Raw genomic sequence first — 25,519 nt, 5'->3', positions numbered from 1 at the left:
GTGGTGGTGGCTCACGCCTTTAATCCCAGCACTCAGGAGGCAGAGGCAGGCGGATCTCTGTGAGTCGAGGCCAGCCTGGTCTACAAGAGCTAGTTCCAGGACAGGAACCAAAAGCTACGGAGAAACCCTGTCAAAAAAAAAAAAAAGAAAGAAAGAAAGAAAGAAAAGAAAAAAAGAAAGAGAGAGACAGAAAGAGAACAAAAGAGCCGGGCATCAAAGTTGCATCAGTATGGATGTCTGTGAGAGGGACGGGAGACTGGCCGCCCATCCACCATCTTTAAAATACACTCAAAACCCTTGGGCAGCGTGGGTTTGTTAGTTAATTTGTTTGTATGTCTTGAAACTGCAATATATCAACACTACAAATTTATCATTTTTGTTTCCAACTTATTTTTGGTTTTTGAGGCCGAGTTTCTCCGTGTAGCTCATGATCACGTTGAATAGGGTTGGTTCTAGAATCACTACTACTCATCTCTCACCATCTTTATGCCTGAGCCCTTCGTCTCCAAACACAGTTGAGATCCAGACCCTTCGCACTGCCTGTTCCCAAACTGCCCCCATTTCTTTGCCCTCCCTAGGCATTTGCTCCCTCGGGCTTTCCGGACTCTGTCCCGCACACAGTAGCAGGCTCAGGAATCGTGGAAATCTGCATGAAGAACACGAGGGGATCCCTCCAGGTGTCATACAGGGAAATGAACTGCCTGGAGAGATGAGAATGAAAACAGGTGCAGACTGACTCTGTCAACCTGGATCAGACTTCCGGGAGCTGATAACAGGTGGTTTACTCCCAGCGTATTTAAACCTGGTATAATTTGGGAAAAAGTTTACTGGGGTAATCCAATCCCCGTTGTACAAGGAAGTGTAATTACATTGAACTCAACTCAGAATACGCATCATTTCTTCCAAGAAGATGGATTCCAGAGACAGGGTACCCGTACTAGCTTAAGGACCCACGGTCTGGCCTAGTCTGGGTCGTACAGATAACATGGAGGTCTTCTGGGCTATTAGCGCTTCCAGCCTTGGTTGTAGGAGCTTGATGTGGACCAACAGATGATGCAGATCAGGCTGTTGATTACTCTGATTCCCAGCTTTCTGGAAGAGCAGGTTTTCATCTCTCCTGTCAGAAAGCTGTCAATGAGTCCTGCCTGTTTAACATTCCTGGTCTCTCAGGAGATCTGGGGCACAAGGACCTTCGTGCTATGCTCCCAACAAGAACATGAAACATAATTAAATCTATATCAATAAAGCAAAATTCTAATCAATTTTTGGAGGTTCTGTGATGGCTCAAGAGGACAAAAAAAAAATGAAACATAAACGCCTTGCACGCCTTTAATCCCAGCACTCGGGAGGCAGAGGCAGGCAGATCTCTATGAGTTCCAGGCCAGCCTGGTCTACAAGAGCTAGTTCCAGGACAGGCTCCAGAGCTACAGAGAAACCCTGTCTCTAAAAACCAAAAAAAAGAAAAAAAGAAAAAACCGACCGCGCTAAAAAACAAAACAAAAACAAACAAACATGGGATGGGTGGTACTTGCAGAACAACACCGATGGTGTCATCTGGCCTCTGCAAGCATGTGCGCACACATACACACACACTGCGGGTCTGCAGCCTCTTCCAAGTTTGCTTGTTGTGTACCCACAGTGGCAGAGGGCACTGTCTTCTCCATGCACCTGCCCCTTCCTAGGTGTGGTCCACACACCACTGTGTCAGCATCACCCAGAAGAGGGTATGGATCCCAGGCCACGCCTATCATACCAGTGCAGGACAACTTCAAGGTATAGAGAGAGTCTGCACCAAAGCAAGAAACGCATGGCTGGACTGAGTGCTCTGCACTGCGAAACCAAAGCAAGGTAAGAAAGGGGCTGGTGAGGGGCTTCACAGGTCAAGGCTGCAGGCTGAGGACCCGAGTTTGACCCCTGGGATCCAGACGATGCCGGGAGAGAACTGACTCCCGCACACTGTATTCCGACCTCCACAGACACGTGTGTGTACACACACACTCTTGTGCACACAAACAAATGTAAGCATTCCTGAAAGGAAGGAGGAAGGGGTGGCAAGTCAGGCCTAAATTTACCCTCACATATTGACTAGACACCTAAAAGCAGCTTACTGAGTATTTTGGATCTTCAGGGACACTTCTACAAACATGAGGGGCAGGGAGAAACTCTCACAGTGGAGTCTAGTCTGGTCATGAACTCAAAATCCTTCTGTCTTGTCTTCCCAAGTGCTGAGGTCACCGGTATACACAGGCTATTCTGGCTTCCAGAACTGCTGCTATAGAAAGCCTCGATATCGCTCCCTCTTCCCTCCCCCCCTTTAAATTTTTGAGATAGGGTCTCATATTGCCCAGGTTGGCCTTGCACTGGCTTTGACCTGAGGATGCCCACGGACTTCCTATCCTCCTGCCTCCACCTCGAGAGAGCTAGCATGATGTCACCACCATGCTCAGCTTTGATTTTGTTGTTTGCTTTTATTTTTTGTTTTTTGTCTTTTTCAAAGGCAGTGTCACTACATTGCCATAGCTCCGGCTGGCCTGGAGTTTTCAGCAATCCTCCTGCCTCAGCCCCAAACTCCTGGGACATGGATGTGTGCATACAACACAGCCGTCTGTCTCTCTGTATATGAGTGGTGTATGCACACATGTGAGTGTGGATGTGTGTGCATGGCGAATGTGCGTGCAAACCAGAAGGTGTTGGAGTCCTGCTCACTCCAGATGGTGTCCTGTACTGCTTTGTCGGTCCCCGACAGTGCCAGGGTCACAGGCACTCATGGCTGCGCCTGACTTTCACGTGGTTGCTGGAGATTCGAGTAGGTGTGGATGCTTTACCAGACAAGCCATGTCTCCAGCTCCCGCCTCTCCTCTTTTCCTTTGTGGTACTACTGGGTCTTGAACCCAAGACCACAAAAGGGCCAGGCAGGTGCTGTGTGTTCGGCCCCACCCTGTCACATCTGACCTGTTCAAGCAGCCCTGAGTGGATTTTCCCACCTTCTGCCCTGTGAACCTTCACCCATATGATGCTTTCTTGGCTGTTGTGTGAGCCTTGCAGTGTGAATCAGTTTTTGTGTTGTTTAAAATAGGCGGTGCGCACAGGACTTTATCCTAGCACTCGGGAGGTGGAGGCAGGTGGATCTCTGAGTTTGGGTCCTAAGGCATAACAAATAGACCTAGTGAAGCTAAACAAGCTAACAGGCTATTAAATTCTAGATAAAGGGGCTGGAAGCCAGGTCAGGGATTAACAGCACTGGCTGCTCTTGCCAAGGACCTACCTGGGTTTCCAGCACCCACAGGCGTCTGTAGTTCCCAGTCCTGGAGATGCAACGCCCTCTTGTGGCCTCCACAGGAACCATATTGAAGTGGCACACACACACACACACACACACACACGCACCTCCAAATGGAATAAAAATTATAAAGGTAGCTCTTTAAATACTAGCTAGTCTACAGAGGCGAAAGCCTGGCCGCTGCCTCCTCCACAGGGAGTGCGAGTGGCCAGGCATGGCCAGTGTATGGAGGATACTTTCTCCCTCTAGCCCACAAAACCAAGACAGACAACAGTCCTGCTGTCCCTGTGGTTCTCTGTGCAGCTGGATCTGTCATACTACGTTTAGTGACTCCTTGTGACCCACTGGGTAGAAGAATCTAGTAGTGGCTATTGAGGACACTGAGAGACTCGGGAGCGACAGGTCCAGAAAGCAAAGGTGACCCTGTGTCTTGGGTAGGGCTCCACTGATGTGAAGAGACACCATGACCACATTTCTCTGGAATGGCTGCTTCCGGTTCAGAGGCGCATCATGGCAGGACATGGTCGCGTGCAGGCAGACGTGGTGCTGGAGAAGTAGCCAAGCATCCTACATCTTGACTTGCAGGCAACAGAAGTGGTCTGAAACACTGGGCACGAATCCAGCATGAGACTTCAGAGCTCACTTCTCAGTGATCTGCATCCCCCAACAACACCTCCTACTAGTGCCACTTCCTCGGGGAGCCATTTTTTCCCAAGCCACCACACACTGGGGCTGATTCTGCAGTGGGAAGCCGGTGGTCTGCTGGCCCTCAGGCCTGCTCTCTTCCCTGGTGGGGTCTCCATTCATCTCCACCATTCCAGGAAAAAAGGCTTGGGGACCGACAACTGTGAGGGTCGTCGCTGAGTGAGCAGAGCACTCACACGGCATCACGTAAACCAGGCCTGGTGGTGCACGCCTGCCATGCAAACCCTGGGGGGTAGGGGTGGAGGTGGAAAATCAGGAGTTCAATGTCACCCGAGGCCAACCTGAGCTACGGAGGTCATAAAAAAAAAAAAAAAGGCGGGCAGTGGGGATGCACACCTTCAATCCCAGCACTTGGGAGGAAGAGGCAGGCGGATCTCTGTGAGTTCAAGGCCAGCCTGGGCTACAAGAGCAAGTTCCAGGACAGGCTTTAAAGCTACAGAAAAATCCTGTCTCGAAAAACCACACAAAAAAAGAAATGGGAAAGATGACCCCCCCTTTTTTTTTTGTTTGTTCATTTGTTTTTTGAGACAGGGTTTCTCTGTAGCTTTGGAGCCTGTCCTGGAACTCACTGTGTAGAGCAGGCTGGCCTCGAACTAACAGAGATCCGCCTGCCTCTTCCTCCCAAGTGCTGGGATTAAAGGCAGGCTACTTTTTTTGGGGGGGGGGGGTAAATTCTTTCACCCTCTTCTCATCCAGAAATGGGGATCCATTTATCTTGAGTACAATCAATACAGCTCATCTTCGGTGTGTAGCGTGCGAGGATAGCTCCTACTGAAGAGAGATAGACATGGCTTCCTTCTTTTGCGGGAAAATTTGTCCCATTATTAACTATTTTTAATTTATTAGTCAGAGATTCATGTAGCCCAGGCTGGTCTTCTACTCCCTATGTAGCTGGAGATGATCCTGCTCTCCCAGGGCCCATGCCCAGGGTGCCGGGTGCATGCCTGCATAGTGGTCTTTATCCTCATTCTCGATTGTGTTTTTCATTCATTTATTTGTTTATTTATTTACTTATTTATTTATTTATTATGTATACAATAGTCTGTCTATATGTATGCCTGCAGGCCAGAAGAGGGCAACAGACCTACGAGTCACCATGTGGTTGCTGGGAATTGAACTCAGGACCTTTGGAAGAGAAGGCAATGCTCTTAACCATCTCTCCAGCCCCCTCGGTTATGTTTCTGACACAAAGTTCCTCCCTCCCTCCCTCCCTCCCTCTCTCCCTCCCTCCTTCCTTTTTTCCTTCCTTGTGTGTGTTTTGAGACAGGGTTTCACTCTGTTACAGTCCTGGCTGTCCTGGAACTCACAGAGATCCGCCTGCCTCTGCCTCCCAGATGCTGGGATTAATGGCGTGCGCCACCACCGCCTGGCTCAGGGTTCATTCTTTAGCCCAGACTGACACAAATTTGTGGGTGATCCTCCTGCCTCACAGCCTCCTGTCCTGGACAGAATCGGTGGTGGGTCCAGTTCCAAGCCTGCACAAATTCCGGGAAGAGGGTTGCACACATGATCACTGGGGGGCAGCAGAGAACTGCGATGATTTTAGCGATTGCGCGTGCACGCGCATGAATGTGTGCGTGCGTGTTTGTACCCGTCAACGCAGGTGTCTTTCTCACTTTCCCACGCCGTGCAGAATTGCACCCGGTCCGGCAGACCCCAGATCCCCCGTGCGCTCCCATCCCGCAGCTGTGCGGGGACCAAACTACAGGCCTGGGATCATACAGTCCCGCCCTCTAGCTTCTTGTCAGGGTCTCCCACTGACTCCCCAGTGCTGCTTCCGTGTGGGTTCTGGGGATCCGAACCCAACGGCCTGCGCTTGCACGCAGAGGCCTCGCCCAGGTCTCTGGGCGACATCTCTAGGCGCTGTAGTTGCCCGCACCAGGATTGCTCCGTGTCTAACTGGACTCTCTGATTCCGTGGAGAGCTTCCTGGACCCAAAAATCCCCCAGGACGTGGGTGTTCAAGGGAGATAAGGGAGCCTCGGGTCAGTTCGGAATATTAGGGTTTGGAATCTGAGGAGGAATGGATGGTGAGTTGGGCCGCTGCAGCAAGATGCACACATCCTCCAGGCAATCCTGCCTCTCCATCACGTGTTCACTGAACTAACCCCGCTGGGATCTTAGTGAGGGGCTTGGTAAGGAAACCTAGCCCGGGACCTGAGAGCGGAGGGCTGGAATGGTGCAGGTTCACAGTCAAATTATCCTTTCGTGGTCTTTCATTCCTCGCCCGTGTGTCACTGACAGCCTTGTGTTGATTAGGCCAGAATGATGTCATCGCAGGCCCACAGCAGCAGAGGTTCACAGCAATGTCCCCGAGAAGCGCTGGACTGTGACAACCCTACCCTGTTACTATTGATACTTCCTGAAACAGCTCACCTGTGGAAACCTGTGTCCCTGAGTCACGGTCACATGCCACTCCAGAAAAAGTCTTCTTCTGCCCTGTGAGGCGAGAGCCAAGTTTCTTCACACTGTCCAACCCCAAATGCCCAGAATCTGGCTACAGCCTCCAGAACTTCAACACGATTGACGATTGCACGGACAGAATAGTAATTATTGAGATAGGGGTTCATGTGACCCAGAATGGCCTCAAACTCAGTATGTAGCTGAGGCCCGTCCTCTGCCTCCTGCCAGGATGACAGGCATGTGTTAGTACACTCAGCTCAGGTGCTTGGGGTATCCATCAGGGCTTGGTGCATGCTAGACACCACTCACGGGGTCCAGCCTCAGCTCACAGACAGCCGTGGGTTTACAGAGCCATCGAGAACTGAGAGAGCCTAAGTCCATGCGGCCTTTTCCTTCCCTCCACCCCCTCAATACACCCGCATTTTCTCAGCTTCCCACCAGAAAGACATCTACGGTGTGCACCTGTGCGTGACAACGGCTGGAGACCCACGTCTGAGTGATTGGGTCCCAGCTGGTGAGCTGTTTGGGAAGGATTCAGTGTGGCCTTGTTGGAAGGTATGTCTTTGAGATTTCAAAGGGTCTCTCTGCCTGCTGCTGGCAGGTCAGGATGTAGCTCTTGGCTGCTCTCCAGCGCCGTGGTGGTAATCATGGACTAAGCCTCTAACACTGTAAGCAAACCCTCAGCTGCTTTCCTTTGTAAGAGTTGCCTTGGAGCCAGGTGGTGGTGGCGGTGCACACCTTTAACCCTGGCACTCAGGAGGCAGGGGCAGGCGGATCTCTGAGTTCAAAGCCAGACTGGTCTGCATAGCAAGTTCTAGAACAGCCTGGGTTACACAGAGAAACCCTATCACAAAAACAAAAAAATAAACCCCGCCAGTTGTGGTGGCGCACGCCAGTAGGATTTGCTGAAGGAGGCAGAGGCAGGAGGGTCATGAGTTCGAGGCCAGCCTAGGTTACACATTTAAAAAAAAAAGAAAACAAAAACAAAAACAGAAAGAAATGAGCTGCCTTGGTCATGGTGTCTCTTCATAACAGTAGAACAGCCGGGCGGTGGTGGCGCACGCCTTTAATCCCAGCACTCGGGAGGCAGAGGTAGGCGGATCTCTGTGAGTTCGAGACCAGCCTGGTCTACAGAGCTAGTTCCAGGACAGGCTCCAAAGCCACAGAGAAACCCTGTCTCGAAAAAAAAAAAAAAAAAAAAACAAAAAACATAACAGTAGAACAGTGACAGAGACATCTCCCAAGTCCCATGTACAAGCCTGGTGACTCCTGACTTCTTTCTTCTCTTTTTTTCAAGACAGGGTTTCTCAGCCAGGTGGTGGTGGCACACACCTTTAATCCCAGCACTCTGGAGGCAGAGGCAGGAGGATCTCTGTCTGTCTTTCTTTCTTTTTCTTTTCTTTTCTTTTTTTTTTTTTGAGACAGGGTTTCTCTTTAGCTTTGGAGACTGTCCTGGAACTAGTTCTGGCCTCGAACTCACAGAGATCCGCCTGCCTCTGCCTCCCAAGTGCTGGGATTAAAGGCGTGCGCCACCACCGCCCCACCCTGATTTATTTCTTACCTGATCCCATCCCACGCACCTGCAGAGACACTCTGTAATCTCACGATTTTATTATGTACAGTGTTCTGTCTGCATGTATACCTGCAGATCTCATTACAGATGGCTGTGAGCCACCCTGTGGTTGCGGGGAGTTGAACTCAGGACCTCTGGAAGAGCAGCCAGTGCTCTTAACCTCTGAGCCATCTCTCCAGCCCGAGATGGTTGTTCTTGAAAAGGTGTGCTCATGTCAATCACCTTTTAGATTTGTAAAGACAGAATGTACCTGGCCCAATTTAGCCAAGCTAGAAAAAAAAATGCTAAGTGTTGTTTTTCGTTTAAAGATGTTTTGAGGGGCTGGAGAGATGGCTCAGTGGTTAAGAGCATTGCCTGCTCTTCCAAAGGTCCTGAGTTCAATTCCCAGCAACCACATGGTGGCTCACAACCATCTGTAATGAGGTCTGGTGCCCTCTTCTGGCCTGCAGACAAACACACAGACAGAACATTGTATACATAATAAATAAATAAATATTTTTTTAAAAAAGATGTTTTGATGTAAAAGTTGGGGAAAAAACATATTTGACATATTTGTGCTGGAGGTTAACATTGGAGGATGGGAAAAACTTGTTAGTGTGGGAACAAACATGTTTGTTTTTGATATATAAAGACGGCTGGGGGTGTGGTTAGGGGGTGGAGCACCGGGTTGCCAGGGATACTCTCTGGTCACTATTGTTAACAGTTTATTGGGGCAGGAGACAATATGTACATACATGGAGGTCAGAGGTCCCTCCCTGCAGCCCCTATGTGTTTGGCTGTCTCTCGACGTCTGTCTATCTTGCCTGGCTTGGGAGTCCCCCTGGCTGGTCCTTCACCTTCCTGGAGCGCAGGCACTGTCTCAGTCTGTCCCACAGCCAGAAACAGTTGCAGATCTTAAAGCAGCCATGGAACAGCCAGTACCAGAAGTTCTTGAAGCGCTGGCCCCTCTCAGTGCTCAGCTCCTTGGGGATGGCATAGGCTAGCCATATGCTCAGTAGTGTTGTAACCACCAGCAGCATGATGCTGAGCACCGGCGGGAACATCGCCATGGGTAAGGCCCCGTACACATACACACTGAATACGGTGTTTAGGCTGCAGTAGCTGCAGGGAACAGTGGGCATAGACTGTCCTGGGTCCCCACTCCTGTTCACAAGGCCAGCTTTCTCTTGTGCATGGGTACTAAGATATGTTTTTCTGTTTGGAGGAAAGGGGACTAAGGACAATTACATCACCATTTGAAAGAAAAACATGATGACAGGACAGCTGAACTTCGGCTGCTGCCAGACAGTGAGAGAGCCTGGTGAGGTCAGAGGCGTGGAGGACCAACAGCCTCAGCGAGGGGAGGGAGGAGTCTGGAGTGAAAGCCTGCAGCCTGGCAAGCGTCCAGGAAGCCAGGCGGATGACCACCCTTATGCGGCCACAGCCCACAGTTGACCATGATCTTCTGTAGCCCAGGCTGGCCTCAAACTAGTTCTGTAGCCAAAGATGGCCTTGAACTCTTTTTTTTTTTTTTTTTTTTTTTTTTTTTTTGGTTTTTCGAGACAGGGTTTCTCTGTGGTTTTGGAGCCTGTCCTGGAACTAGCTCTGTAGACCAGGCTGGTCTCGAACTCACAGAGATCCGCCTGCCTCTGCCTCCCGAGTGCTGGGATTAAAGGCGTGCGCCACCATCGCCCGGCGGCCTTGAACTCTTGATCCTCCTGTGTCTGTCCATCTCCCCATTGCTGGGGTGACAGACATACACTACCATCCCCAGAATCTGCTAGATCGCTCTGTCGCCAAACCTGTGTGTCATTTCTCCTTGACACCCCCCAGCCACAGTGTTCCCTCCGCTCACCTGTAGTATGGATCCACCACTGTGAGAAGAAAGATGTAGATTCCATTTCTTTGACCAAAAATCACCTTATTGTCTGTCTGGCCACCTAAGATCTGATACTCGACCTCTGGCCACAGCAGGGGCTTGTCATCGTTGTCGTCGTGACAGCTGACATAGTTCTGGGGCAAGGAGAGAAGGATGCAGGATGCCATTCCGGATGATGCTGGCCCTCGGTCCTCCTAACCCTCCCAACCTCCTACTTCACCCTTCCTGGGACTCCTGGCAAGATACGGCCTAGACTGCCCTCCAACTTGCTTTGTAGTGAGTCCGTCAGCCTCCAGTTCCGCAGTGATGGGGTGGCCGGCAGACACCAGCACAGCGTGGGCGGGATCCTGCCTACCTCTCTGTTCCAGAGGGATGGATGACCTGTGCGCTTGTCCCACTGTGCCCGAATGGCGCTCCAGTTCTGAGGCTGTGACCGGCAGTTGGCAGTGGCGGCCGTCAGGGAGTACGAATAGGTCATTATCCCGTTGACCTCACTGATCACATACTCAGCGTTCATTATTTCTTCTAGATCCTCGTCCTTCCACCTGAGACACAAGGTGAGGCAGCGGGGTTCCACGCCCCGATGGAAGGTGTGGGAAAAGAATGGGAGAGAAGTAGAGGGAAGGGATCCAGCCACTAGGAATGAGGGTCCTTCCTAAAAAGGGATAAGCTTGTGATGTTGTGTGTTTGGGTTTTGTTTATTGTTTCTGTAGCCCAGGCTGGCCTTGAACTCCTGATCCCTGTCTCCACCTCTGCATTGCTGGGGTGACAGGTTCATGGGGTGCTGGGAACGGGATCTGGGGCTTTGTGAAGCCAAGCGAGCACTCTACCACTTGGCCCCAGCAAACAGAACTCCTGCACCCTATCCATCCCTGAGAGGTTTTGGATGATGTCTGTGGATACCTCCCCAAATCTTAGGTCTGCACCTAAGGTCGGAAGCACCCTGACATCTGAGGGCTGTGTCATCTGAATATTGAGCCAAGCTTCTCTTTTTAGGCTTGACTTTGCCTTGGCAGTTGAGGATCAAAACCATCTGGACACACAGACATGGAACCAACCTTGACAGGCAGGGCTAGGCTCTGAGGGGAAGAAGAGCCCCGGCCTCAGGAATGACACTGCTCCCTGAGCGGCCCAGTGTAGGAGCAGGTGCACAGCGTCGTGGTTGCTGTGGAGAAGCCTGGTCATCCACACCCAGGGTCACCTCACTTGGGGAGGTGAAGCATGGGGGGACGTTTGTGGCCAGCCTGCGCTATAGGGGACACTGTCTGGAAGCCATCTAAGCGGCACAAGCACAGTCATGTTCTAAAGAGAGCCCGTGGTGACATTGGTCCTCAGAGCCTCCAGAGATTTCAGGGATGACTGCTTCCAGGGACTGCAGAAGCTTGAGCAGTCAGTCACGCACTGCTCAAAAGTCCGCCCACGTTCAACCTTCTGAGTGCTGGGATTAAAGATGTGCCATCACCACCCAACTCAAGATAATCTCTTTAAAACAGTCTTGCTGTGTAGGCCAGACTAGCCTTAAACTCTCAACCCTTCTGCCTCAGCTTCCTGAATGCGAGGATCATAGGTGTGTGTGACTGCACCTGTCTCTGAGTGTTGCTAGTCTCTGTCTAGCTGTGCCTCCAACTACCATATATGCTGACAAACTCCTGCTCATCCTTCAAAACCCCACAACCGCTCATAGAAACAGAGACCTTGCTTCGGGCAAGGACAGAGTTGGGAGAGAACAGGCTGCACAGATGGGGTCAGAAGGAGACGATGTAATCGGGTGTGATGGCACAAGAGATGCCAGCACTTGGAAGGTTGCAGCAGGAATACACAGAGCCCAAAGCCAGCCTCAGCTACATCGTGGGTTAGAGGCTGGCATGATATGAACCATAAAAGGAGGAGTCAGAGGCCTGCTGTGTACACCTGCCAAGTCAAGCCAAGGCCGTGGCAATAGAGGCCTTTCTCACACGGAGACCTGGGCCAAGCTTCCTTAGCTTTGGGCTCCATAGCTGGGGCTGAGTGGGATGGGGGGGTGGGTGGGGAGGGGTGGGGCGGGGGCGGGGCAGAAGGGGTGGCTGGGGGTGGGGTGCTGGCGCAGCCTGGGGCCTTACAGTTCCACCACGGGCTTCCACGGCTTGTCGTAGTAGACCAGGCGAGGGCAGCCCAGCTCCTTGTACTGGTAGTACACGAGCAAGTCAGCCTGGGCCTCCGCCTCATGGCTCACTGGTTTGTACGCTTCCCTTTGGAGAAACAAGGACGTGGTGACTGAAGCCCACACCGCTGCCCCACCTCTGTAGCTTTGGAGCCTGGCCTGGAACTCACTCTGTAGACCAGGCTGGCCTCAAACTCACAGAGATACTCCTGCCTCTGCCTGCCGAGTGCCACCACTGCCACCACCGCCCGGCTTTTGTTTTTACATCACAGGTCCCGGGATCTGAACTCAGGTCCTGGCAGCTGCAGTCTTTGCTGGGTCCTCCCATGCCAGGACTGACATACAAAGGTCTTTTCCTCAGGTTTACATTTATGTGTTTCTGTACACAGTGTATGTGTGAGAATGTCTCTATCTGTGTGTATCTGTCTCTGTGTGCCCGTGTGTGTGCCCATGTGTGTGCCCGTGTGTGTGTGCCCGTGTGTGTGTGCCATGTGTGTGTGCCTGTGTGTGTGCCCGTGTGTGTGCTCGTGTGTGTGCCCGTGTGTGTGTGCCCGTGTGTGTGCCCGTGTGTGTGCCCATGTTTGTGCCTGTGTGTGTTCCTGTGTGTGTGCCCATGTGTGTGTGCCCATGTGTGTGTGCCCGTGTGTGTGCCCATATGTGTGTGCATGTGTGTGTGCCCGTGTGTGTGTGCCCGTGTGTGTGCACCCGTGTGTGCGCACCCGTGTGTGTATGTCCGTGTGTGTGCCCGTGTGTGTGCATGTGTGTGTGCCCATGTGTGTTCCCGTGTGTGTGTGCCCTTGTGTGCCTGTGTGTGTGCCCGTGTGTTGCATTTTAAGCCAAGCTCAAGAGTCTCCTGAGAGGGGCCCCAGCCAATAGCTGACAGCTACACAGAGGCCCAGACTGAAGCGGTGAGGGGACACAGTGGGGCCACCTAGCTCATGGGACCTACACGCTGAAAGGAAGAGAGTAACACCCAAATTGTCCTCTTCCTGTCACATGCCACACTGAATAAAGAAGCATCATCTGGACAGTGTTTCTCTCTCCCAAGTCCCTCAGTTGGCTCTGGACCACCAGTAGCTACTAAAATCCACAGACGTGTAAGCCCCATGTCAGCAATGGTGTGTGGGGACTGCTGGTCTATATCTGCCCTTCTGGTGGGTCAGGAGAAGCCCCACCTGGAACCCCAGTGAGAGACGGGGGAGGGGCTCAGGTTAGCACCTAGACTACGTCCTCTAGGGCCTCAGTCACAAACCTCCGTTGTCTATAAACTGCTAAGATGGAGTGAGTGTGGGACTGCATCAGAGAAACACTCCCGAGTGACAGCCCACCCCAGGCACGTGCCGCTCCTGGGCAGCTGGGCTTAAGAAAATAAACCAGGAGCTGGGCGGTGGTGGTGCACACTCACCCACTCCCAGCACTCAGAGGCAGTGGTAGGTGGATCTCTGAGTTCAAGGCCAGCCTGGTCTACGAAGTGAGTTCCAGGACAGGCTCCAAAGCTATGCAGAGAAACCCTGTTTCAAAAAACCAAAAATAAATAAATAAATAGAAACAAACCAAGCAAGCTATGAGGAGCAAGCCTGTAAACAGCGTTCCTTCATGGCCTCTGCATCATCTCCTCCTTGGGTTGCTTTTGGTCACAATGTCTTATCATAGCAACACATAGCTAATGAGACAACTTACCGTCAGTGCTAAGGCCTGGCTCTGACTCAAAGTATCACATTAAAGAAAGGAGAGGCTTCCTGATGGGTTTCAGTGCCTGGCACAATGTGCGGGCTCCCTACACCGCTGCATCCCGCTAGATCCTGCGACTGCACGGTTACCCTGGGCCAGGCCCCAGTTTTAAATCACTCTTCCTCATTCCTGGGGGTCTCTATCCCCAGGGTGTGGAGGAACGAGATGTGGGCAACACCCCACTTACTTCTCAATGATGTAAGTGTAGTTGTCCTGCAGCTCCACCGGGTCGAGGATTCCCATGGAGCAAGCAGAGATTTTGCTGTAATGGAGAGAAGTGGGTGAAGGGGAGGGGTGGGCATGGGGGAACGGACACAAGAACTGGAGGGGGACGGTGGAGCACTGGCCCCAGCTGTGGAGGTGGAGGGTGGGGGCCTGCAGTCACCTTAGGGAGGGTTCCAAATCCTTCCTTAGAAATTAAAACCTGTGGCTGCAGAGATGGCTCGCGTGGGGGAGGGGCTCCCAGCTGTGTGTACTGCCAGCCCCAGGGGATCTGAGCCTTCTGGACTCTGAGAGAACTTGCACCCCCACACTCACTCACACACACCAATACTCTCCTCCCATTCACACCCACACCAACTCTCCTCACACACCCACTCACTCTCAGACACACACAGAGTAAAAACAGTCTAACACAAGAAAGAGCAGATCTTCATAGGAAGGTCACGGTATCACCTCATCAACAAGCTCAGGTCACGCACACGAGGGCCCCAGAGCACAGCATGGCCACCTCCGTATGCCACTAGCCAACCTCTTCCTGGCTCAGGATGGACGGCTACTTCCAGGGATTTGCGGTTTTCAGTGTTTTAATTTGTAGCACAACTGTCAATTATATGCAGAACTTTGATGCTAATATTTAAATTTAACATTTAATAACATAGTCTAAATTCAATATTTCAGTGTTTAAATGTCTGCTTATTTATTTGCCTGCATGTCTGTCTGTGCACCATGTGTGTGCAGAGCCCACAGATATCATGTGAGTGTGTCAGGTCCCCTGGACCTGTTGTGAGCCACCATGTGGTTGCTGGGAACCGAACCCCGGTCCTCTGCAAGAGCAGCTGTTGTTCTAATGGCTTTCTCCAGGCCCCAAATCCCCTATTATGGAACTACTAAAGACATACAAAAGTAGATAGAATAATGTCACCTCACTATAGCGACTCTGCCGGCCCTGCCCTGCCTACCCTGTCCCCGGGGCTGTGACACTCACTTCTGCACAATAATCCTCTTGGACTGGTCACAGCCAATTGAAATGAGTGTGGTCTGCAAGGGACAGAGGCGGAGAAGTGGTCAAACAAGCCATGAAGAGCCACCGTCAGCCCTGCTGCCAAGAAATGTTGTCTGGGACACATTTCCAAGCCTGATTCCCACACAGTGGCTCTTGGTGTCAAGTCGAGGCTCCACCCACAGCAAACACTTAGCTCTTCATCCCCGCCCTCAAAAGCACACAGTCCCCCACACTGGGATTATGGTAAGAACTGTGTTCCTTTTCCTGGCTGAATAATATCAACCGAATGAATGGGCCACGCTCTCCCCATCCGTCTGCTGGTTCCCACGGCCGCCCACTGTGAATGACGCAGCTGTGGATGAAGGACGCATAAGTTCTTGCATGCAGGCATTTCATTTTCAAGTCTCTGGAAGCACCTAGAACAGTGGGTCTTAATCTGTGGGTCGCAACCCCATGGGGTAAAACAATTCTTTCACAGGGGTCACCTGAGACCACTGGAAAAAACACAGGTATTTATATTATGATTCATTACAGTAGCAAAATTACACTTATGAAATAGCAATGAAAATAATTGTATGGTTGGGGTCACCACAACATGAGGAGCTGTGTTAAAGGGTCTCAGCGTCTGGGAGGATGAAAACCACTGATCTAGAAGCTCTAGTTCCTCAAATTGGACAGAGAAAATTCTAGAGATGCCCAGTGAGAAAGAGCACTTCCCCCAGAGGGTTGTGAGGGATTCCCTGAGATGGCAACAGTGACCCCAGCAATCAGGACATCAGGGTCATTTCTGAACCAGAGTCCACCCAGGGTGGTGGGACCAGCTCTGAGACTCGGCACATACCAGGGGCTTCAGGTCCACACACGCCAGTGTCTTGTCAGCTATGTCCACGGTCAGGGAGGAGACGCTGTGATGCTTGATGCTGCAAAGCAACAGGGACACTAGAGATGGAAGATCTGCATTATGGTGATGCTGGAGCGCTCACCCTGCCGACCATCCATTCGCATGCCCAGGTACTTCCCCATCCTCTGCTGTCCACCTGCCAGTAACTGCCATGAATACTTTTGGCTGTCAACTTGACACAGTCAGGAAGAGGGAACTTCAGCTGAGATTTTGCCACATCAGATTGGCCAGTGTGGCATTTACTTGATTAGTGATTGATGTGGGAAGCTTCAGCAGATAGTGGTGCCACCCCTCAGTAGGTGGTCCTGGTTGTATGAGAAAGCAGCCTGGGCTGGAGATACGGCTCATAGGCTGGGCTCCCAACCAGGTATATAAGAAATCAGGCTGACAAACTCTTTTTATGAGGCTACAATTACCGTGATACGCAAACCACAGAAAGACAATACTAAGAAAGAGAATTACAGACCAATCTCACTTATAAACATTGATACAAAAGTACTAAATAAAATAGCAAATCGAATCCAAGAAAACATCAGAACCATCATCCACCATGACCAAGTCGGCTTCATCCCACAGAAGCAGGGATAGTTCAACATACGAAAATCTGTCAATGTAATCCACCATATAAACAAACTGAAAAATAAAAACCACATGATCATCTCATTAGATGACGAAAAAGCATTTGACAAAATACAACATCTCTTCATGATAAAGGTCTTTGGAGAGAGCAGGGATACAAGGAACATACCTAAATATAATTAAGGCAATATACAGCAAGCCAACAACCAACATCAAACTAGATGGAAACTCCCAGAGATTCCACTGAAATCAGGAACAAGACAAGGTTGTCCACTCTCTCCATACCTATTCAATATAGTTCTTAAGGTCCTAGCTAGAGCAATAAGACCCCAAAGGGAGATCAAGGGGATACAAATTGGAAAAGAAGTCAAACTGTCACTGTTTGCTGATGATATGATAGTTTACATAAGTGACCCCCAAAATTCTACCAAGGAACTTCTACAACTCATAAACACTTTCAGCAATGCAGCAGGATACAAGATTAACCCCCCCCCAAAAAAAATCAGTAGCCCTCCTGTACACAGATGATAAGAAGGTTGGGGAAGAAATCAGAGAATCAACACCCTTCACAATATCTACAAATAGCATAAAATATCTCAGAGTAACTCTAACCAAATAAGTGGAAGACTTGTATGACAAGAACTTTAAATCTTTGAAGAAAGAAATTGAAGAAGACACAAGAAAGTGGAAAGACCTCCCATGCTCTTGGGTAGGCAGAATTAACATAGTAAAAATGGCAATCTTACCAAAAGCAATCTACAGATTCAATGCAATGCCCATCAAAACCCCAGCAAAATTTTTCAAAGACCTCAAAAGAACGGTACTCAACTTCATTTGGAAAAGGAAAAAACCCAGGATAGCCAAAACAATCCTGGGCAATAAAAGAACTTCTGGAGGCATCACAATCCCTGACTTCAAACTCTACTACAGAGCTACAGTACTGAAAACAGCCTGGTATTGGCATAAGAACAGACAGGAGGACCAATGGAACCAAGTAGAAGACCCGGATATCAATCCACACATCTTCAAACACCTGATCTTTGATAAAGAAGCAAAAAACATCAAATGGAAAAAAGAAAGCACATTTAACAGGTGTATTCACCTACATGGATACCAACATGTAGACAAATGAAAATAGACCCATATCTATAACCATGCACAAAACTCAAGTCCAAATGAATCAAAAACCAGTGGGAAGTACACTTGAACGCATTGGCACAGGGAACCACTTCCTAAATAGAAACCCACCAGCACAGACACTGAGAGAAACAATTAATAAATGGGACCTCCTGAAACTGAAAAGCTTCTGTAAAGCAAAGGACACAGTCAACAAGACAAAATGACAGCCTACAGAATGGGAAAAGATCTTCACTAACCCCACATCAGACAGAGGTCTAATCTCCAAAATATACAAAGAACTCAAGAAATTGGTCACCAAAAGATCACATAATCCAATAAAAGAAAATGGAGTACAGACCTAAACAGAGAACTCTCAACAGAGGAATCTAAAATGGCTGAAAGACACTTAAGGAAATGTTCAACATCCTTAGTCATCAGAGAAATGCAAATCAAAACAACTCTGAGATTCCATCTTACACCTGTAAGAATGGCCAAGATCAAAAACACTGATGACAACTTATGCTGGAGACGTTGTGGGGAAAAGGGAACACTCCTGCATTGCTGGTGGGAATGCAAGCTTGTACAGCCCCTTTGGATGTCAGTGTGGCAATTTCTCAGAAAATTTGGAAACAACCTTCCTCAAGACCCAGTAATACCACTTTTGGGTATATATCCAAAGGATGCTCAATCGTGCCACAAGGACATGTGCTCAACTATGTTCATAGCAGCTTTGTTTGTCATAGCCAGAACCTGGGAACAACCTAAATGTCCCTCAATCGAAGAATGGATAAGAAAAGTGTGATACATTTACACAATGGAATACTACACAGCAGAAAAAAATAATGACAGTTTGAATTTTGCAGGAAAATGGATGGAACTAGAAAACATTATTTTGAGTGAGGTAACCCAGACACAGAAAGACAATTTTCACATGTACTCACTCATAGGTGGTTTTTAAACATAAAGCAAAGAAAGCCATCCTACAAAGCACAATCCCAGAGAACCTAGACAACAATGAGGACACTAAGAGAGACTTACATAGATCTAATCTATATGGGAAGTAGAGAGTATAAAAAGACAAGATCTCCTGAGTAAATTAGGAGCATGGGGACTTTGGGGGAGGATTGAAAGGGGGAGGGGAGAGACAGGGAGGGGAGCAGAGAAAAATGTAGAGCTCAATAACTATCAATAAAATAAAATAAAAGATAACTATTATAAGTAACTGCATTAAAAAAAAACCCACAATTGTACTTACAGGGCCACTCCAAATTAAATGCTATGGTAACATGAAAAAAAAAAAAGCAGTCTGAGCGCTCTGGACTGTGGCGCACACCTTTAATCCCAGCACTCTGATGGCAGAGGCAGGGGGATCTCTGTTGAGTTTGAAGCCATCCTGGTCTACGGCATGAGTTCCACGATAACCAGGGCTGTTACACAGAGACACCATCTCAGAAAAACAAAAACTCAAACAAACAAACAAAACCAAAAGCAGGCTGAGTCCCCAGGAGCAGCCCGGAAGCTACGCTCCTGTATGGCTTCTGCGTCAGTCCCTGTCTTCAGATTCTTCCTCGGCTTCCCTCGAGGATGGACTGCGGTCAGCCCGTGTAAGCCAAATAAACCCTTTCCTCTCCAAGTTCCTTTTGGTCATGGTGTCTCCCACAGTATCCGAGAGCAGACTATGATACGATGCCGCCACACACAGACACAGAGACACACACATACTCTGCGCAGGCTAACCTCAAACTCATGACCTTCCTGCTCCCACTTCTCCAGGGCTGAGACCACGGCCACATGCCGTGGCACTCAGGACCTGAGGTGCTGGGCATGGGACCCAGAGTTGCCAGCTTCCTGGGCGACTGTTCCCCAGCTCTAGGCCCTGTCCCCATGGAGAACTTAGGCTAATGTGATCACAGTGTTCCAGAGGTAGTGTTGGAACTCAGCCCTACTTCTCCCACCGTGGCTCCGGGAAACCCTGTAGGTAGGAGCAGGGACGACCCTCAAGCCCTGAGACCGTCAGTACCTGGAGGTGAAGTTAATGTCCGCATTTTCCCAGTGGTGCTGCTGTCGGAGTTCAATTTCCTGCAGCAGCGGCAGAGACAGCAACAGACAGACACATAGAGAGACAGCCATTTGCAGCAGGGGTCTGCACAGATGTCACCCCCAAATGGGACGGGGCTAATAAGAGAAGGGTGACTGGTGGGCCCATCAGCTGTCCAGCCCCACTATGTCTTATTTCTATGTAACAGGGAAACCTTCTCTACACCCTCATGGCCCAATCCTTGGTCTCCCCTATGAGTTGCAACTTTGTCCGCCCCTCACTGACATCTCATGTCACGAGGATTGCCTGAAGTGTGAGTTTGGCTGAGTCCTGCCTGCTCAGGTGACATCGTGTAGGCTGATCCTAGGGACCACAGGCAAGTCCTGCCATGACTCTGAGGCAGACAGGTGCAGGGGGGACACTGGCCCCTACCTGGTCCCTGACCGGAACCCAGATAACTCAGCTCTCACCCTCCCTGTACCTAGTGCACCCCAGCCTCTCCTGTGTGACAGGGTGTGTGTGTGTGTGTGTGTGTGCGTGTGTGTGTGTGTGTGGTGGCTGCCTGTCAGGGCAGAGGAGTCAGGGCACAAAGGAAATGCTAGCATGGAGGGTCAGGTGTTAGTGGTACACTCCCCATGTCCAGCCTTTAGGAAGCCATTGCGGGATAACATATTCTATGGCTTCCCTGGCCTACAGAGGGATACCGTGTCTCGCTAACACTAAACAAAACAAACAAACAAAAAAGCAGTGCCCGGAGTGTTATTGGGATTTGGTCAAGCCCCCCCCCCGCCATAGCCACAGACACACACCAATTTGTGCTTAATGTTGCCGTCGAACGTGTTGCCAAATTCGCTGGTGTGTGCTTCGAAGCCCAGGGAGTGAGGGTTGCTGACCATCACCTAAGACATAACACACAGACAGCTGTCCCTTTGTGACAGATACCCAGGGGAACCCTATTCACCCTCAGACCAGACAAGCTGCGTATGCACACAAGCTTCTGGGTTGTAGCACACTCACCGGGAATATCTGCCTATCAGCTGCAGCCTCAGAAACTGAGACCACTGAGCTGCAAGACATAGCAGGATGTCACGAAAAACAGGTAGAGTGGGGGTTGTTGGAAGAACCCGGAGTGGCAGAAGAAGAGACAAAGAGAGAGATGGAGGAGAAGATGGAGGAGGAGATGCTGGAGAAGGAGGACATGGAGAAGACAGAGGAGGAGATGGAGGAGATGGAAGAGGAGATGGAGGAAGTGGAGGAGAAGGTGGAGATGGGGGATGAGATGGACAAGGGAAGGAAGGAAGGAAGGAAGGAAGGAAGAGGGAGAAAAGAAGGAAGAGAAATAGGAATGTGGAGGGGGCAGAGAGAAGAGAGGAAGTTTCAACAAACAAGGACTTCTGGGGTTGTGGCCTGGCAGCACTGTGGAGTATGGAGCCTGTGGTCCAGGCTGGAGTGTGCAGGCTGGCCTATACTCACCAGTGGTATGGGGGTCTTTCCCCGCCGGGGTATCATGAGGGCAGACAGATCCAGCTTGGTGTTCATGTCTATTGTGAACATTTTATTTACCATGGTGCTTTCCAGAACCTCCACCTGGGGAAGAGGATGGGACATAAGGAAATACTGTTCCCAGTCCCGTCTCCAGAAGCAAAGGACAAGTGGGCTATGTGGCATATTAGGCACAGAATCTTATCCTCATGCTGAGAGCCATGGCTGGACCCTGTGTCCCCAGAGAACCTGATGTAGACAAGCATCTCCACCACACTTTTACAGGAACCAAGTCCTTGCAGAATGTTGTCGTCTTCGTCTCTTCTTCTTCAGCTTCTTCCTCCTCCTTTTTTTTTTTTCATGTATCTTGCAATATGGGGGAACTAAACCTGTACTCTGATATTTAATTTTGCTAAGCAGCTGCTCCAAACGGACCAGGCCCCCAGCCCCTCACTGGGGGATTCTGGTCAGGGCTCCATTCTGACCACACCCTCCGCCCCCTGGGGAATTCTAGGCGGGGCTCCAGTCTGACCACGCCCCAGCCTCATATTCACTTTTTCTTTTAACACAAGGTCTTGCTGAGTTGCACAGGCTGAGTGGAACTTGAAATCCTTTTACTGCAACCTCCCAAGAAACTAGAATGACGGACCTCTACCACCATCTCTCGCTCAAGTTTTCTCTCTCCGTTTCCCCTACTCTAAAGGCAGAGATGGGTTCAGGGAGTGGCTTACTGGACCATGACTCTCCTCCATTGTATGAGGTCCTAGGTGGCATCCACAGTGCCACCAGCTACGCACCCCGGAAAGAAATAACCACAAAGGTCACTGGGAATTGACTTAGATCACGGAGTCACCTACATTACACGGCTCAATATCCAACTTGGGGTTCATGAGAACGGCCTGCACGTTCACGGTGCACTTCTCGAAGTCAAAGGCTGCGCCCTTTGGGTCCTGCACTGGCGTGAGGAACTCCAGCATGCCAGTGTCCGTGAAGGAGATGCCCATTAGTGAATTCCAGGAAGGCGGATTCGGCAGCTGCGGGCAAAGCCAGGTCTGAGGCCCAACCCTCGCCTTCCTGCTTTTCTTTTCGTTTTGTTTCCTTCCACGGGGTCTTAGTAGCCCCAGAAGGCCTCACAAACACAGCAATCCTCCTGTCTCAACCCTCCCGAGAACTGGGGATGAAGAGTAGACTCAGTATAACATGCCCAGCCTACTACTTTAAAAAACGTTATTCTATTTACTTATTGTATGTAAGCTCACACAGTGCAGGGCAGAGGACAACTGGTCAGGAAGCAGCTCTCTCCGTCCACCAGATGGGTCCCAGGCTTCATACTCAGGTCATCAGGCTTGGTGGTGGGGACCGTTGTGATCTCCCGCCCCCACCCAGGCTCTGGTTGCTGCTTATGTGCGAATATAACGCTGCTTGGAATGGAACCTTAGCCACAGCGAGCATCCTCTTTCTCCGGAGCAACAAGCCAGTGGCTTCATATGTATATTTCACTACTGTTCTTTGTTCTGTTTTGTGGCTCTGGGGGTTTGAACCTGAGACCTGGTGCTGAATAATTTGTTTGTAACTGTGTAGGGTAGGTCACAGTGAGTAGAAGTGTTCACCTAGTATGCATACAGCCCTGGATTCCAAGTGCAGATTTCCCCAAAACTGGGCATGGTGGTGCCTGCCTACCATTGGAGCACTCTTGGGGATGGGAACTACACTGTTATCCTCGGCTATCAGTGGAATTCCAGTCCAGCCTTAGTTCCACAAGACCTGGCCTCAAAACAAAACATTTCCCTAGTGGGATGCTCAGGCTTCGACGAGGGACTGGGGCCTAAGAAGGAAGGCTCACACCACAGCTGTGGCTGAGGACCCAGACATACTTGGATTACGGAGGTTTTCAGGTAACTCTGACTTCCGTAGTACAGATGATTGCTGTGTGTGAACACAGCCAACTCAAAAACATCTGGGAAAGAGAAAGCAGAAGCAAAGATGAGGTCGGGTTCTGGGAAAGGAGCAAAGCAAAGGTGCCGATGAGGTGTCAGCAGGTACAGATACTCGCTCGCAAGCCTGAAGACCTAAGTTCAATTCCCGGGCCACATAACAGAAGGCTAGACTCAACTTGCATAGGTCTTCTAACCTCCACACACTCACCCGGGTGCACATGCAAACATCTTCACACCCACAGCTGCAAGAAGTAAGCAGACAGTCGGGCTGGAGAGATGGCTCAGCGTTTAAGAGCATTGCCTGCACTTCCAAAGGTCCTGAGTTCAATTCCCAGCAACCGCATGGTGGCTCACAACCATCTGTAATAAGGTCTGGTGCCCTCTTCGGGCCTGCAGGCATACATAGACTATTGTATACATAACAAATAAATAAATATTTTTTTTAAAAAAAGAAACAAACAACAAAGATCAGTTATCCCTCCCTCACTGCAACCCCACCCAGCATCAGGGGGTCGCAGGCCAATCACAGCCAAGCTGAGGAGTGGGATCCTGGGTGGGGGGTGGTGGCTGAAGTGAGGCGAGAGGCTTGATAAAAGCAAACTGCCAGCAACAGTTCGGCCACATACTCGAGGCGACGCTGTGGACGGTGAAGCCACCGGAGGAGGAGATATCGGTGAAGAGAAGTCTCTTTCCTTTCCACAGCTCTACAGCCTGCATGATCTGGCCTAGGAGGGGACAGGTAGACAATTATGACATGTGTCCCGTGCAAACGCACCACGCCTCTGTGCCTCCCTGCATGGCCCCCACACCGTGTCTCCTTTGCCTTCACTGAGTTTTTATGATTTGCCTTTGGTTTGCTATTCAAAAACCCAAGGAGAGAAACTCAGTAGACACCTGATTGTTCAAACCCCAGGAAACATGTGGGCTCTGGGAAAGGCGACCCATCTGAGTCTCTTTGGTAATGGAGCTCTGAAAAGTGACAACTGGACCCAACAGAGAGCATGAAGGGGACACCACAGGGCAAATCTACCAAGAATAAAACTGCCTCAAGGCTGATGACCAATCAGCAAGCTGTGGTGTGTGTGTGTGTGTGTGTGTGTGTGTGTGTGTGTGTGCACGCGCGCACGCGTGTGTTCGTGTGTGCGTGCATGTATGTGTATGTGAGTGCATGTGTGTGTGCACGTGTATAGGTGCATGTGCGTGCGTGTATGTGTGTATATGTGCGTGTGTGTTTGTGTGTGTATGTGCGTGTGTGTGCATGCATATGGATCCCTGATGTCAAGTAAACTAAAACCTAGGAGAGGAGGAGCACCCAGGAGGTTCCAGACTTCTAGGCCTGCCTGGGTTACAGAATGACCTCAAGGCTAACCTAGTCAACTTAGTGAGATTCTATACCAAATTAATTTAAGAGGCTAGGGGCATAGTGAGGGGTGGAGCCCCACCTAGAATCCCCTCCCTCCCCCTTACCCCCTGAGGGGCTGGGGGCATGGTCAGCGTGTAGCCCCTGCCTAGAATCTCCAGTGAGGGGCTGGGGGCGTGGCCAGGGTGGAGCCCCTGCCTAGAATCCCCACTGAGGGGCTGGGGGCGTGGTCAGGGTGGAGCCCCGCCTAGAATCCCCACTGAGGAGCTGGGGGCATGGTCAGGTTGGAGCTCCGCCTGCCTTTAGACCTTCACAGCATCTCTCTAAAAGTCTAGCCCAGCTTGTAATCCTAGCAGTAAGGAGGCAGAAACAGGGGGATCCCTGGGACTTGCTGACCATTCCCAGGATGGGTAAAATTATATTCTTTGAAAATGAAGGAAATAATTGAGCACTTGATGAGCACCTCTGGCCTCCGTGTGCACATACAAACATCTGGGGTCTCCAGTCTAAATCCATCCCCGCTGGTGGAGGTCAAGGTGGGGTGTGGCTCACCTGCATTGGGGGACACCATCAGACTTAACTGACCATAGAGGATCAGAAAACCCGTCTGGCCTGGCTTGATGATGACGTCAAGGTACTCATTGTACTTAAAAGGTATCCCTTCACTGTTGTTCAGGGGGTGCTCCAGGTAGTAAAATGTACCCTGAGGTAAGAGACGCAACCAAGTCACTGTGGCCCAAATCCACTGGGACAATCCTGCTCAGTTCAACCAGCACCCTCAAGTGGTATTAAGGCAGGGACTTCGAGAGGTCAAGGACATTGCCCAGCCTCAGCCCTCCGTGATCCTCAAAGACCTTCCCCAGTGTCTGACTAAGGGGGAAGTAATGGAGAGTAGTTCTTATTAAGAATTAAAAAAATTAGATTAAAATTATTAAGAATTAAATACATATTGTATGCATGTGTGTGTGTGTATATGGGGTATGTGCATATAAGTGCAGGTACCCACAGAGGCCAGAGGAAACTGGAGTTATGGGTGCATGTGAGTCACCCAGTATGGATGCTGAGAACTAAATTCAAGTCCTCTTCAAGATTGGGAATCCACACTAACTGTCAGCTGAGCCACCTCTCCGGCCCTGAGGGTCAGTGGATGTCACTGAGAAGATCAGCCTCCATGCACCCTGGGGAGGGA

General features: G+C 50.3%; 1 protein-coding gene across 1 annotated transcript in view; it reads right to left on the bottom strand.

Moving 5' to 3' along the window:
- Nucleotides 1-5,701: 5,701 nt before the first annotated feature.
- Nucleotides 5,702-25,519, bottom strand: part of Catsperd (cation channel sperm associated auxiliary subunit delta) — a 49,696-nt gene continuing 29,878 nt past the window's right edge. Inside the window, exons 8-23 of the mRNA XM_041669490.1 lie at nt 24,883-25,033; nt 23,597-23,695; nt 22,908-22,990; nt 21,891-22,067; nt 21,025-21,138; nt 20,361-20,450; nt 19,534-19,592; nt 15,756-15,834; nt 14,897-14,949; nt 13,877-13,951; nt 11,918-12,046; nt 10,174-10,363; nt 9,795-9,952; nt 8,764-9,061; nt 6,361-6,481; nt 5,702-5,913 (exon numbers count right to left, since the gene is read on the bottom strand). Of these exons, the coding sequence (XP_041525424.1) occupies nt 5,702-5,913; nt 6,361-6,481; nt 8,764-9,061; nt 9,795-9,952; nt 10,174-10,363; nt 11,918-12,046; nt 13,877-13,951; nt 14,897-14,949; nt 15,756-15,834; nt 19,534-19,592; nt 20,361-20,450; nt 21,025-21,138; nt 21,891-22,067; nt 22,908-22,990; nt 23,597-23,695; nt 24,883-25,033 (2,088 nt within the window). The remainder of the gene's footprint in view (nt 5,914-6,360; nt 6,482-8,763; nt 9,062-9,794; nt 9,953-10,173; nt 10,364-11,917; nt 12,047-13,876; nt 13,952-14,896; nt 14,950-15,755; nt 15,835-19,533; nt 19,593-20,360; nt 20,451-21,024; nt 21,139-21,890; nt 22,068-22,907; nt 22,991-23,596; nt 23,696-24,882; nt 25,034-25,519) is intronic.

Source organism: Microtus oregoni, unplaced genomic scaffold (genome assembly GCF_018167655.1).
Source record: "Microtus oregoni isolate MIOR12 unplaced genomic scaffold, Mior012 000019F_ref0000042, whole genome shotgun sequence".
Classification (NCBI taxonomy): domain Eukaryota; kingdom Metazoa; phylum Chordata; class Mammalia; order Rodentia; family Cricetidae; genus Microtus; species Microtus oregoni.
The sequence above is the reverse complement of the archived record's forward strand: the minus strand, read 5'-3'. Positions and strand labels throughout refer to the sequence as shown.